Genomic DNA, 15003 nt, shown 5'->3' on the forward strand with positions numbered 1-15003 from the left:
ACGTACCCGGCGCCTTTCCACCTGCGGCCTCACCGTCCAGCACGGCCCCGCCCACCTGTGCAGCCGTGCAGCATTTCACCGTCCGGCTCACGACGACAGCATCACGACTGCCCTTCTCCTGTCAACCGACGCGCCGACGCTCACGTACCGCCCCCCTCCACGGTACCGATTCGGACGACCGTGCAACGCTCCGACCAGTCACTGGTCATACGATCCCCTACCCGACCATCGCTTGACGGATCCCGCTGACCGCCCTGCGCTATGCACGGACCCCGCCACACTCACTACCCGCCACTTCCCTTCCGCCTCTCGACGCTCATTCGCAGCCGGCCGCGACAACAGAGCAAAGTGCTCGCCTGCCGGTTTCGGCAGTCGCGGCCGCCGACGCCACGGCCCGCATTAGCCGTCGTCTCGACAGTTCTCACGGCAGTCCTCACGGGTACGCAGCATCACTTTCTGGGACCCTATGAGCTCACGCTCCCGTGCCGGTTGCGGCACCCCAGGCCACGGCTCTGAAGCCCAACGATTCGCCCTTCATCTGCCTCGCTCATCGAGAGCTTCGCGCAACGGGTATTCTGCTGTCCCACGAATTCATCCGGTAGTGCACGTCATCCACGGCCGCTCTCGCTCTCCCTCCGGTATAGACGTGATTCTTCCATCTTTCTTATCGCCGCTCCGCGTCTGAGGGGGGAGCACTGTAGCGGGCCGTGGACAATGACGAAGATGGCCATGCGCCTGAAGCACCTGCCTCAGTTCCACCGGCGCGGCCATGGAGATAGGCCACCGTCAACGCCTCTCCGTGGCATACCATCATCGCCGGTCGGGGCTCATGTAGAGGAAGACCATCGTCCTCTACAAGAGCATCTAAATTTTAATGAGACGAGACTTTCGCGCACAAGGCTGCTCTTGTTAATGTCTAACATGAAGTTATAAAATCCCAGAATATATAAAACATGTTGTAAGGTAGAGAGCGAGGGTTGGTACAGACATAAAAATAATTATACAATCATATATAATAAAATAAAAAGGGGGTACAACTCCCCCATCAACTCAGCTCAATAACTCAATAACTCTACTTATTCTCTACCTTACAACATGTCATATATTCTGGAATTTTGTAACTTGATGTTAGACCTCAAGAAGTACAGCCTTCTGTGCGAAAGTCTTCTTTCTGTTGTGCACAATCATTATACAGTAAATACGACTATCCATTTCTTGTCGTTAAATGCTTTTTCTTTTCTGCAGTGATGAGCATCTATAAGGACACATGCCAGAAAGGGAGTCTCTTTGGGATGACAAACCCTCATCACCTCATGAGGATACAATGGTTGACGAATGGTTCTCAAGTACATCGAAACTTCAACAAATAATTCATGAAAAAGCCAGTCAGTGCTAGCACCAGGAATTGAACGTGGACCGTCCTGTTACCAGTCAGAGGTGTTACATTTCAGGCGCTCATTGACTTTTGGTGAATTACTTGTTGACTTTGTCCCAAGGTGGAGCTCGCCGCAGCTCATTTGCCTGTCTGTTAATGTTGTGGTGTGTGTTGCGTTTTTCTCTTTGTGTGTTCCAGACTCAGAACGGTTAATTTGGATCAGGTCAGGTACGTTTCATTTTGACATGGCATGGTGTTTCTCAACACAACTTAGCAGTGGCCTTCATGCATTACTGCTACGGCCATTAAGCGTGAATGGAAAGCTGCACATTATGCATGATGTAAAACCCCCAAGACTAGGGAACACGAAGGGACAGACACAAACACGTCCCTTTGTGTTCCCTAGTCTCGGGGGTTTACATATGCATCATCTTCACCAGCTCGCTTGCTTCCTAGCCATTTTTTCTGCACATTATGTTCACTCTACTTTTATCGTGTGCTATATAATCTTGTTTAAGTTCTGTCAAACAACGTGTAATGCTATAAAAAAATTCAGTACACTGTTTATGTGGGTTGAATGGTAGCGCATGCATGCAGGAAGGAAACTGTCATGTTATGGCAAGTGTTTACGTATTGTACATTTAACTACTAATTTTATTGGTTAGCTTTCGCCGGCGTATCATGTCAAGCCATGTTATATTAATTTGGAACATGTTCTTCTTAGTAGCCAGAGCAGCTGATACACAGTGATACACAGTGATACACGGTGTGTGTGTGTGTCTTTTCCACCGCAGCCCTTGGGTTTCCTCCCTGATGGCTACACATGTCAGGGATAGGTTTCGGAACCGGTAGTTCCCGCCAAGTGTGAATTGCTTTTCAGGGGATCATCACGCTGGCAGATGAAGCATATGGTTTAAATTATTTGCAGGACAGGAACATAGCTTCACACAAATACTACGACGTAAGAGTGGTTTCAAATCTAGCTTTTTTGTGTTCCTCACATTATCGCACAAGATGTAGTATCCACTATGATCCTTTATATGGGGGTTATGTACAGTGCAATCAACAGATGCTATTTACAAATCTGTGTTTTCTACTGTGTTGAAATTGGGTAGTTTGTATCTGAGAGCCATAGTGAAACACAGGCAGCCAAGGACAGGCTTTTGATGCCCTCGAGAAACATGGCAACACACTGCAGGGACTCTGGATGCTGCCTAAATTTCCAGAACACACAGCTCAAGGCAGCGGCTAAATAACAAGTGGTTCGAGAAATCCAAGACAGTTGCATGTGTAAGCAGTCCGCTGTTGGATTTGCTTCTGTCCGAGATACGTTATCTCAAAGGGAACGCCACGGTGGTAGATAGTAAGGTGATCCGACGCCGCGCCTCCTCCACGCGGTCGGGCGGTTCAAGGTCGGTCCGCGCTTCTCTTCCATGCCGACAGAGCGCGACACTTGTATTGGGGCCTTCTTATCATTGCCTCCGCGTTTGCCGTGCATTGGTTCCAAATTGAAGAGTGCGCTATTTTGATTCTGAGACTTGCCTCCGCTTCTAAATTTATGTATTTGATGACAAAAAAGCTCTGATGACAACGGATCCGACATGGGGAAGAAGTGCTTCGTGCCGCGATGCAACTCCGGGTATAAAACGTGTACAGAGAAGGCGTCCCTGTTTTCCGCTCCTAAAGAAGGGGACCGCCTGAAGGTTTGGAGACATGCTATTCCACGCAAAGATCGCCTTCTTCAGACTACAGACTACGACTGCGAGAAACATTTCGAAGAAAGGTTCGTCTCGAAAACCTGGGACGCGCTTCACGATGTTCAGGTTGGTGATGCGCTTCATGATAGTCATGCGTGTGACAAAGGAGTATATGGCCTGACAATTGAATACATCCTAGACAATTACAATTTGTCATTCCCATGCAGTGAGCATAAAGTTGATATAATGGCGCATATGCTCCATTACTACGTTGCAGTGCGAATGCGCCAATACTGTACCCAGCTCAAAAGAAACGAAAAGAACAAGACGCGAAGTCTGCGCAAGCTTTCAAAACTAGTCTAGTGGTTTAGCGGAATGTGCCGCCTGGTTTTCCACCAGCAGGACACCACTTCTCCTAGCGCATACTTTTTCGGCGTCGTTGTCTTGCTTTGTTGATATCGCACTGATTTGAATTTGAGCGCCCGTGTGCGTTCCTGACGTTTTTTTAAGTCGTCTCATTTTTCTTTTTTGACATTTTTAAATGTTTAATAAACGTGTCGCGTAGCCGTGTCGACTCCGTCCCTCTTTCCTTTTTACCTTGCGGTAGCCCTTCGGCACATCTCCTAATACTATACCGGCAACCTATTCAAACATTCAGCACTTCTTAAGTCGTTTCCTCGCTCTCGCGTCTTCCTATATATTAGTACCACATTTTCAAAACAACGCGAACAATTGAATTTCTCCTGAATCCAAAGAAACTCTAATTTGTCGTTGCCGCCAATTCTCTCCGTTTCCTTGGCTTGCTGCCCTTGCGGGCTCCGCGGTAGCACATTCGACTGTATGCCTCCCACTTCGCGCCAGTGGTTCACTTTATGCTGTGGTGACAATGTTCAATCAGGCGACCTACGACATTCACCAGGGCATTCGTATGAAGGCTTACAGAAGCGCGCTACGCAGGCATGATGCTTTAGCAGCCCTTGCTTTTCATGCGAGCGGAGCCGCACGTCGGGCCCAATCACGGTGGCGCCAGCTCACGGCGGATGTTTGAACCGCGGACAGAATTTTTCTCTCTCCCGACGCGCCGTCACTCCACCTGAAAGACTTCTACCACCGTGGGGAACGCAACGCACGGACACACTCAGAATGATACTAGGGCTGCCTGTGAAATAGAAGGAGGAGAAGGGAAGATATATAACCATTTTTTCTTGTCTGTTATTCTATTGGTTAAATTGTCATTTTCTTGGCAGCATATATGTGTATATTCCAGAGTCTGCTAATAAATATATCAGTTTAGAACTAGCATTGTAGATGTCTCATCCTGTTCTTGGCTGCTTGTGTTTCACTATGGCCATGCTTGCTATTGCAAAAACAGAAAACAAAAAAAAAGACAATAGAAAAACACGAAAAGAGCGACCTAAAAAGCTGCATGTTCTAGTGCTCACATGGAGGCAATGCAATGAGGTAACATGTTCCATTCATGAACTGTGCATAGTAGTACATATCACAACGGCAACCGATTATTCAGATTTTTCTTAAAGTACTTTGTTTTTTGTTGTTGTTTTTTTTTTAGCTTTGTTTGCACAGTCTATTATTGGAGCTTTATGTGATTCCCCTCTTGAGATACTTTAAGATTGCTGATGCTGTGCAGTTCGTTAATTTTGAAATTGTACTGTGCTGAGGTACAAAAATAGAATTGTCATATCTGCATTTGAGCACATAGGAATAATTTGTAAGTACTTTACTTGTTGACATTAATATTTGCACCAGGTCACAACATTGTTGATTTATGAAAAATGTAAATAAATATATTTATTTGCTTGCCAAACAATGCACAGATGTCTTCTTTTCTAGTGAGATATTCCCTGTTCACCAGACATAAATGTGGAAAAGTTAAAGGGCCACAATGATGGTAGAGTCTAGCGTTGCTTTTTGTCACTTCACATATATTCACTGTTATTCGTGTGCACATGTAGGAATAGGAAGGTAGAGGATGCGCATAAAAAATTTCGTATGCAGCCACACATATGGTTCAGAAGATTAATTAGATAATGTCCAAGCATATATAATTGTGCTTCGTGTGCAATGGGTATGCTAACGGATTGCTTCCATGAAGCTTTTTTATTTATTTTTTATAAATTCCTTTTATAAATGTTATTTTGTATTTTATATAAATTTCAAATTGGTAACGTGTCTCGAACTGTAAAGGTAAGAGGCAATCGAGAATGCTGCAGACAAGGTTGCGACTTACATATTGCTTATCATGTCCTACATACAAAGTAATTTGTACAATAATTCCTGAGCACGGAATTAATTCCGAGGCTGGCCAGTGATGTCACCCAGGACGACAAGTCACATAATTGCCTCTAACACTTTGACACCCTATGGGCTGAGTTGTGAATTGAAAGAGCACTCTACAGAAGGATAAGGTGGACCTGATTTCTAGGATCTATGCTATGCCCTAACTCTTCAGACACCACATTTCTAAAAACACCATTTCTAAGTGGCAATATGTGCTCTGGTACTTCTTTTGCGTCTGCATAGTGTGCAACCACATGGCTACTGGAGCTTTCGTGTGCATGTTTTTGTGCGACGGTGTTCATTACAAACAATATCCAGATACAACAATATCCAGACATAAAATGCTGTAGTTTGTAGCGTGCCACACAACGCAGCGTGACATGGGAGTGTGTGATTCAAAGAAAGCTTCTGGAAAATGCACAGAATCCCACAAAAAGTTTAAAATGTGATTTGTATTTCGTTTTACGTCTCTCGTCGTTACATACCATCGTCGACGCTGTTGCACATTGATAAATCGTACGTAGAACTTGTCCCATAGCAGTATGCTGTTTCTCAAATACATAGCACAATTTTTTCCTGCAGGAATAAACCGCTGTCGGCATTTTCTTGCTAACACGGCTGTCGAAACGTCAGTCTCTACAATGGGCAAGTGCTGTAAAGGGGCTAACGCAGACGCGACTTGATACAAATTGTACGTGCTCACAAAACACAAACGACGAATTCCAGTCACAACATCGCACAGAGGTTGGTTCGCGAATGAGTTCACAGCTGCTGCACTGTTTACTTATCGCGGAACGGTGGAACTCGGCTGTCTGCCCCCTTCAAGCACAGCACGACCTACTCTATACTAGAGACCTGGACAGCTGGCGATCCCCTATGGGAGAGACGGGTCACGGGTTAGTTACGTTAGTGACCGCTGCAAGCGCCACATAGCATTATTGGGGAGAAGGAATCACCCTTGCCACTGCCTTTAGTCTGCTACGCAGGGATACACAGGCTGTTGCTAAGCACGCGCTATTATCTCTCTTATACTGCTTCGTCGTTGTCAACACAGCCTACCATACATCGCCGCGGTTTCGACAAGTCACGTGGTAACGAATAGTGCGAGCTAGCGCCAAATCCCATAGCCAAGCGGCAATTGCCAGAACTACTATCCCGGTGCTGGGAGCATTGCGGATGTCCAGGTCTCTAGTATAGAGTTTATAGTTATAGAGTTATAGTTTACAGCAGAGTTATCTGGGCGCCGCCATCTTAGCGCACGTGACCTTGCGCGCCACTGCTTGCCTTCTCTTTCGGCTGCCTGTTGGCACGGCGCACGTAGTACGGCGGGGCAAACCCAGAGACGCTTTCGCCGATTTTAAACGTTTTGCAATGAATTCTGGATGGAAGGATGACACGAGGCTTTGGCAGAAGCTTCAACGGTCAGGTGAGTGCATTTGCTTGACTTAGAGTGATATTTCTATTCTCGTGCGTCCCATGATCGGCTCCACTATGCTCGAGTTACTACATATTTCGGAGTTTCTTTTGTTGCGCACACGTTACGTTGTGGGTGCGTTCATACAGTAATATCGAAAGGTCGTGATTTCTAGCTTTTTATCGCAAGAGTTGCGGCATAACTACCTGAGAAAGATACGCATGTAAGGGCTGTTATGTTGTCGTTATGAAGTAGCATACTTTTATTGTTGATTTCAGATGGGCTCAACCATATTATCAACGAGCTAGGGGGAGACGGAAAGCCTGCGCTGAACTACAGAGGATTAGCAAAGGGAACGAAGCTGTTTGACAGCGGCCATGTCGGTGTAGTACTGTGCCAGTCGACACAAACAGTGAGCACAACGTGTAGTACAGAGACTCGCTTCGGGCCCTCTTTGGCAGCACTATACACATGTAAAGCGGGTTTGAGCAGCAGGTGCAGTCATATTTGTACACTGCTCTTTAAGATTGTACAGGCGACAAACATGGGGCTCACAAGTGCTTCGTGCGCTGACAAGGCATGTACATGGAACCGTTCAACTGGAAGGAACGTGCTTGCAGTTGAACGGTTCCATATACATGCCTTCCGATAATGATGCGTATAAACTATGCGTATAAAATGCGCGAATAAACTTCCCCCATAGTAGCAGGGGTCCTGCTACTATGGGGGGAAGTTTATTCTCACAAGCACCAGCCAACGCCTACAGCAGAGTTTGGGGCCCACACAGAAATGCTGCGCCACTTTGAGGGCTGCATTACTTACCCTCGCTGACTTTCCCGCTGTCTTTCAAACCCTTCCTCTGAAGATTCAATACCTACCATTGTCGAATCAGCTTGTTTTTCTCTCATTGTGGAAACCCGTGCATTCCTCGAACGCGGGCAGTCTTTGTATAGCGGCTCGTGAATTTAACAAACAGCTTCGCCCCACACGATCAGATCTCTGTCACAGTTTCTACACTCAATCACGGAGCAAGTCTTCCCTCTGCTTTTCCAGATTTTGCACAGAACTGTAGCATAGCGGCAAAAAAGGTCGAAAGCACTCACATAAGCAAAGGTACACAGGCACTCACAGAAGGCAAGCAATGGCGTGGCTACTGTGGCGCCATCTATAGGCCAGTTCAGAAAATCCCATGATGCCAAGCGACGCGGTGCAGTATGGGGAGTTGATACCATGGGAGAGAGGGAAATCAGTTTCGGTATGGCGGGCTAGTTTCGGTTTTTCTCCTCCACCTCGGCTGTTTCCGGTCGGCGGTCGGTACGGCTTTACCGGTCGGGACGCACGGACACTGCTACTGCAAGCAAGATATCGCGTTCCAACGACTACGACCGTATTACGCACATGGAGTAAGTATTAAGAACAATCTACTCTCTCATTGAAGTGAGGATTAGTAAGAAAACTGTGGTTGCAAACAATAATAACTTGTTGTCAATAAGTATTCACAGGTAACACTAGTTTCGGTTGTGCGCGGCGTGCACCGTCTAGCTTTAAGTTACGTTAGTGTGCTTTCCACATAGAAAAAAAATGTTTATTTAGTCAGCTTGGACTCAGATGGGAAGATTTTATCGGTATGGAAACAGCTGGCAAGGCAATCAAAGCATTGACGATTCCGTTGAAACGAACGACGTAGTACATGCGCAGTCACGGTTATCTGAAAGTGCCTTCGCAGCCCATATTACCTATTGTTGAGCTTTAAAGTGTTAAGACAGTATTGCATTCGAAGGCAGACCACTCGCTGCACGTGTTTATTACTCCAAAGCATTACACATGCCGTGACGTTGCCCACATACATGAGGCCGACAACGGCAAGCCCTTTCACCATCACCACCATCACCATTACACATGCAACGTCTGGAGATTGAGATGGGATAAACCGCGGTGTGCCGATTTCAAACAAGCGTACGCGAACACTTTGTTGATATAAACATACCCTAGTAGCACAATTTGTTCGCGGAACGTTATGGTAATGTTTTATTCAAACGTTGCAGAAACATGGCCAATGTCCTCTGTCAATCTGTTCAGCAACGTTGCTGGAACTAGTTTCCGTCACGTTTCCACAATATTGTGACGCTGTCACAGCAATATCCTTCAACGCGGACACAATATTGCTAATGAAGGATGAAATACTACCAATCTTTATTACCTACCTACTTTCATCTTTTATCGTTAATTTCTTAGGCAAATTGAGGCTTTGTATGTAATTGTCCCTTCTGTGTTGTTCCAGCCTTAGAACATCAGTTCTTTCATGTTCAACAATATTTAGGCAACAGTTATGTAACATTCCTACAACATTCCCTCATATTTTATTTGCGTTGACGGAATATGGCTGTGACGCTGTCTGAATGTTGCAGCAACATAACACAAACGTTCCCTCGACACAACATGTCAACTAGTATGCGTTTACTGATACGCTGCTTCGTTAATAATTGTTATGTAGCCTCCGGTCGTACCTTGTCTGGCTGTGTGTTACCCAAGCATGCTGATTAGTCCATACGAATAGTGCAGGTTTCGAAATTTAGCTGCTCAGGTTCATTGCCAATTTTAAAGCTACATGTACTTGGCATATCTGAAGCGGTTTGACCACATTTCAGATTTATGTTGTATGTTACAGGCAGAGTCATCATGTGAAAGATCTCCCAAAGGGTCCCTGGACCAAACAGCTTAAAAGCTTCCCAAAGGAGTTTTGTGAAAAGTCCATCTTGGACTATCAGAACTCCGTGGGTGCGACAAAACACTATGTACAAGGCTATGCAATGTTCAAGGCAGACAAAGTTCGAAATGTGCTACTGCATCACGCCACAGACACTACAGTGAAGGCTACAGTGGAAGCGTCGTTTACACTGCGAAAGGAATATGTTGCTTCACTTCGTATTAATAGAAATGGCAAAATTGGAGGCGGCTATTGTCAGTGCCCATCTGGCAGTGGTGGCGTCTGCAAACACGTGGGAGCTTTGGCATGGTTTCTTTTGGACGTGATTCGTGCCAACTGCTCTTATGTTCCTGACAAAGTTTCGTGCACTGAGCAACCGCAAAAATGGGGTCGCAGCCATGCTAAAGGGAACCTTCAGTGCAACGAGTTTCCACAGCTTGTGTTTAAGAAACATGTTCCGGGCAAACCAGCAGCACCAGCCAAACGGTCGAAGTTGAAAGCTGAGGTATCACCTACAGAAGATGCTCTGAAGATGCTCGCAAATAATATAGCTGCAAGCAGTATGGAATCCCAGATGCACGCCCGAATATTGCAAGAGGCCAACTATCAGCCTGTGAGAAAAGTGCAATGCAACACCACCATTTCACAACCCACGGAAGAAAATCCCATCAGCCTGCCCATACAAGAGCTGTGGAAAGAGTGTGCTGAGTCACATACGCCAGTACACAGCATCAACCTAAAGGAAGCACAGGAGCTCGAGAGACTCACACGTGGCCAAGGCTCTGTGAAACTGTGGATGAAAGAAAGGTCTACTAGGTTGACAGCTTCCAACTTTGGTGACGTCATCAGAAGGAAAGCAATAGTAGACCAGAAGTTCATCGACAGGATATTGTGCAAGCAGTCCCACAGCACAAGATATATGAGGATTGGACAAGAGAACGAAAAACCAGCCATACTGAGATACAAGAAAGAAAGAAATGTCCAAATTTTTCCTGTGGGACTTTGTGTGAATCCTGGAGTGCCAGACCTAGGTGCCTCCCCTGATGGTCTCGTTTATGACAGAGAAATTAATGGCTATGGGCTCCTCGAGGTTAAAACGCTGGCAAAAGCTAAAGATAACAACATGCAAACTGCAGATGCCCTTGCTTCCAATATGGCGCCCTTTCTAAAGGACGGAAAATTGAAGCAAACACATAAATATTATTTCCAGATACAAGGTCAGCTGGCTTTGACCGGACTTCTGTGGTGCGACCTTGTGGTAGACAGTGGTAGCGGCAGCCCCTTTGTGCAAAGAATTGAATTTAATGATCACCAATGGAAAGCAACAATGCTTCCAGCACTGCTAAAATTCTACAGCTCCACAGTGAACAGCAACAAATCATTGTGTGCTTAGGTCAAATGTATGTGAGACTATCATCATTCGTTTCATTTGAAAGTGTATTTCCATGAAGAGTTGCATAACAAAGAGTAACAAAGGTTTTGGGACGTTTCGACGTCTATACGGACGTCATCTTCAGCAAAAGAAAACGCTGCCTGCGAGTCCTAGGTAAGTGTGACAGTGTCCCCTTGTGGTTGTTGCAGGAATTCTTTTCATGATGTATGTGCCATGACTGAAGAAATATTCTCGCTCCCATCTGTGTTCACGTGCCAGTGTAATGGCATTGTCGTAGTTGAAAGTGATTTTCAACTTTGACAATGCCACTACACTGGCACGTGAACCCGAAGGGGGTGAGAAAATTCCTTGGGTCATGGCACATACATCATGAAAATAATTCCTGCAACAACCACAAGGGGCCACTGTCACACTTACCTAGGACTCGCAGGCAGTGTTTTCTTTTGCTGAAGATGACGTCTGTATAGACATCGAAACGACATTATGGTTTCCATAATAAACAGGAGTTTGTGTGAACTGTATTTATTCTTGCTACTTAGGTCCTGTTTCACCAATGTTGGTTAACTTTGAACAGAGATAAATTCTTTTTTGCAAGCGTTAGTTAATGTGACAAATGATTCAGTAACAACTCCTTTAGTGAAGCGCAGTTATGATTTAATTTCAAGTTTAGTGACTGTTGACCTCTGTTCAAGTCTCTGTTAATTGCCATTGGTGAAACTGTACCTTTGTCATTTTGACACGGAAAGCAGGTCAGCTAGACATCCGGTTTGCACATGGCCGGTTCCACAAACACTGACTGACCCGCGATGAAGTGTCCCTTAACTTGAAGGTAGCCATCAATTTTCTTTTTTGAATAATCTTAGTTATGTACGATGGGTTCCATTAATGCTAGCTACCATTACAGAAAAAGAGTTGAGACCTAATTTCAAGTTCAAGGACGCTTCGTCAACCTTAACCAGCTTTGGTGAAGGTGGCACATAATAGTGTTGTGCAGAATACTAACAGTACTTGGAGCACTAATGCTCTGAAAAATATGCAGTAATTCACAAGCCTTTTTATCTGCGACTGGAAATAATACACACACACACACACAAAACGACTAATCACAGTACTCACGTCCTTGCTGGCACGCGCGTTAAACCAATATTGTACAAGAACTCTATTAGCTTGACAAGGCACTCTCATTCCTGACCTTCACACCCTCTATTAAGAAGCGGATTGTCAATAAAATTACACAACAATGCACAAGTTTTCCACACTGGGTTTAGCAGCTTTGCCATTGAGTTGTGAAAAACGTACTTCAAAATCCGGAATGTTTTCACCTGTCGAATAACACGTTCGACATGAATACGTGCCTTCGCAATGCTTCTTGTTCTAAGTTCATCTGCAACTGAGAGCTGAGGAGCACCATTTAAAAATGGTGGAATGTTGAGGTCGACCTTCAGTGTGGCCAGGTCCTCCGCAATGATGAAGCCTCTGTCAGCCATCACTGAATCTCCCTCCTCGAGTAAATCATAAAGACCACTTTGCTTGACTAGTGCCCTGTCTGAAATTCTGCCAGGTGCAAGATTGCTAACAAAAGTGACAAAACCATTGGGAGCTATTCCAATGAGCCCCTTTGCTGTATTGTGACTCTTGTAAACAGAGTAGGTGTCACTTTGAACACGAAAGTCACTTGGAGTTTCGATGTAGAGTTCAGTGCAGTCCAGTATCACTCTTGTTGATGGATAGGATTCCTTGAACACAGGCGGCGTGAAGTCATTGACAGTTTCTCGAGATGGCCATATTGGCGTTCTGCTGAGGTACTCGCTTAAAAACTCGGTCCAAAAGGAGAGCATTTCACTAATGTATGCACGACTTGTGCAGTACCTGTAAGCCAAGTCTCTCTCAAGCAGACCGACTCTTAATCGGATTAACACAAGAATCAACTGCTCTTCCAAATTAAACCTTTGTGGTCTCCCACTCTTCGTTGATCCTTGACTGCACGTCTTCCTATAGTTCTCATAGCCCAAATGAACAAATTCATAAAATCTCTTGAAACGCTCAACTGTTTTAAACCCAGTGTAGAACTGCAATTTCTCAGTATCTCTGGCAATGCTTAGTGGTGTTGGGTTCAACCTCTCCTGATTAGCTTCTTTCTCAACCAGTTTTCTCTCAAGATCAAGAACTTGTGATGAGAGTGCTTGTTGCTCCTTCAAAAACTGCTCCTCTGCAGCAGAAAGCTTCTGACGCAAATCTTGCAGTTCCTTCCTGTTAGCTGCATTTGTTCCGTGGAGTTCTGCAATGCTTTTCTGGAGGTCTGCTTTCTCTTGAAGAAGACACAAGTTAATACTTCGAAGTTCCTCATTCTCTCTTGAGAGCTGTTCGAGTTTACTGCATTGTTCAGATCCTAAAAAGAAGAAAAAAAAAACACTCGAGTTAGTTCTTGCTCCTCAGTGGCACAAGATGGTGTTCAACATGCTGCTCAGTGCACTGAAACATTGTCATGCAATGAGAAAAGAACAAGGATGTACGACGCACATGGAGAGTGTTACGCTGACATGGATAGTTTGCAAGTGAGTTGCGGCGATGTCCAACGTTAATGTGGCCAACAATCAAATTTCAACATGAGACCCCTGCTCTAGACCTCTTTTTGTATGAGCCATGAATTCTGTTAGCCCGAAATATAGCCTGTCGAGTTAGACGTCCGGTTGGTCAGGGTTCTTCCAGAGCTCAAGGATTAGTCTACCAGGGGCTTGTTAGTACTTGACAAAGGCTCGGTTTCACCAACGCTGGTTAACTTTGAACCGAGATCAAGCGTTGCTAAAACTTGAAGTTAACGCTCAATTCTTTTTTGCAAACGTTAGTTGGTGACGTGATGAATGTTTCAGTAACAATAACTCCCTTTTGTGAAGCACAGTTAAGCGTTAAATTCAAGTTAAGGGACCGTTGATCTCAGTTCAAGTTTTAATCGGCGTTGGTGAAACCGGGCCAAAGTGATGTATGATGGTGCACCCCTCTCAGTACCTTTCTGTCGTTTGCAATGTACCAGCCCCCCTGCATTTCTGCCTACACATGCCTATTCGATAGTTATTTTCCTCAAGTTTAGGTGTCTAAAAGTAAATTTTATTACTAGAATGTTGCCATGAGTTATCATTACAAACAACAACTTTAACCTGAGATTATGAATGGGGAGATTCATCACCAGAATGAAAAAAACTACCTTCTGTCTCATCAACAAAGTCAGACTGACTTAGGAAGTGTTCAGACTCAGAGGACAATACATCTTCTTCAAGACTCATGCTGGACACTTCCTCGAAGGAGGTTTCCACAGTAACCTCCACAGACACATCCAGAGGGGAAGACTGGGCAACTTGAGATGGACCTGCATACATATGCATATGAAGCACCCAGTATGTCAGCACTTGTGTATGTTGTAGGAAATCATGTTATACATCAAATCGACATTTCTTGTACGCACATGTCTGAATGAATGTGCCAGGCTTCAGGAGCCGTGGCACCTTGTCCATGTATTGTTTCTTCCCGCAGACATTGAAGTGTGCACCACATATCTTATGGCTGGGCTTAGGCTGCCACAGTTCTGGCAAAGCTGTGTTTTGAATGATGGCTTGAACCCATTGCTCACGGAGGCTAGGGTCTTTCGGGAAAGAGTGGTAGGACACATCCCTGTTGCGCAGCTGAACGTGCTTGCAGCTTGGGATACAACAATGGCATCCGTGAGAAGTCGTTGACGGCATTGCTAAGGAAGAAAAAAACAGTTTTAGTACTTCAACGTGCGGTTGTAAACATTGAAAGTGCTCATGATGAGACACAGATTTTTGAGAGAAGAGCCAGAACTTTGAAAGTGTTGCATCAGCCAGATGCTGAGGAAATATCTCCTTTCAAATGAAGCAAAAAAAAGGAGCACACGACACAGGCAGACACACACAAGCAAAGTCAAACGGAGCTTAATAATGGCTCGCAGGAAGTGCAAACATTTGCAGTTGATACACAACAGCTTTGTTGCACTTGTGCTTCCGGTAAAGCAGGCGGTACTGTAATACATTATTGCATTGCACATTATTGCATTGTGCAGTATCACACAAAGTTGATACTTGCTTCTTGGTTAGTTCCAACGAG

General features: G+C 45.1%; 1 protein-coding gene across 1 annotated transcript; it reads right to left on the bottom strand.

Annotated features, from left to right (window-relative positions):
• Positions 1-12078: 12078 nt before the first annotated feature.
• LOC135389323 (uncharacterized) lies at positions 12079-14509 on the bottom strand. Its single transcript, XM_064619386.1, has 4 exons — positions 14345-14509; positions 14087-14248; positions 12207-13273; positions 12079-12087 (listed from the first exon to the last, which is right to left on the bottom strand). Exons 1-4 carry the CDS (start codon positions 14391-14393, stop codon positions 12079-12081), a joined length of 1287 nt encoding a protein of 428 aa, XP_064475456.1. The 5' UTR covers positions 14394-14509.
• Between the last annotated feature and the right edge of the window lie 494 nt (positions 14510-15003).

Source organism: Ornithodoros turicata, chromosome 3 (assembly GCF_037126465.1).
Source record: "Ornithodoros turicata isolate Travis chromosome 3, ASM3712646v1, whole genome shotgun sequence".
NCBI classification, from domain to species: domain Eukaryota; kingdom Metazoa; phylum Arthropoda; class Arachnida; order Ixodida; family Argasidae; genus Ornithodoros; species Ornithodoros turicata.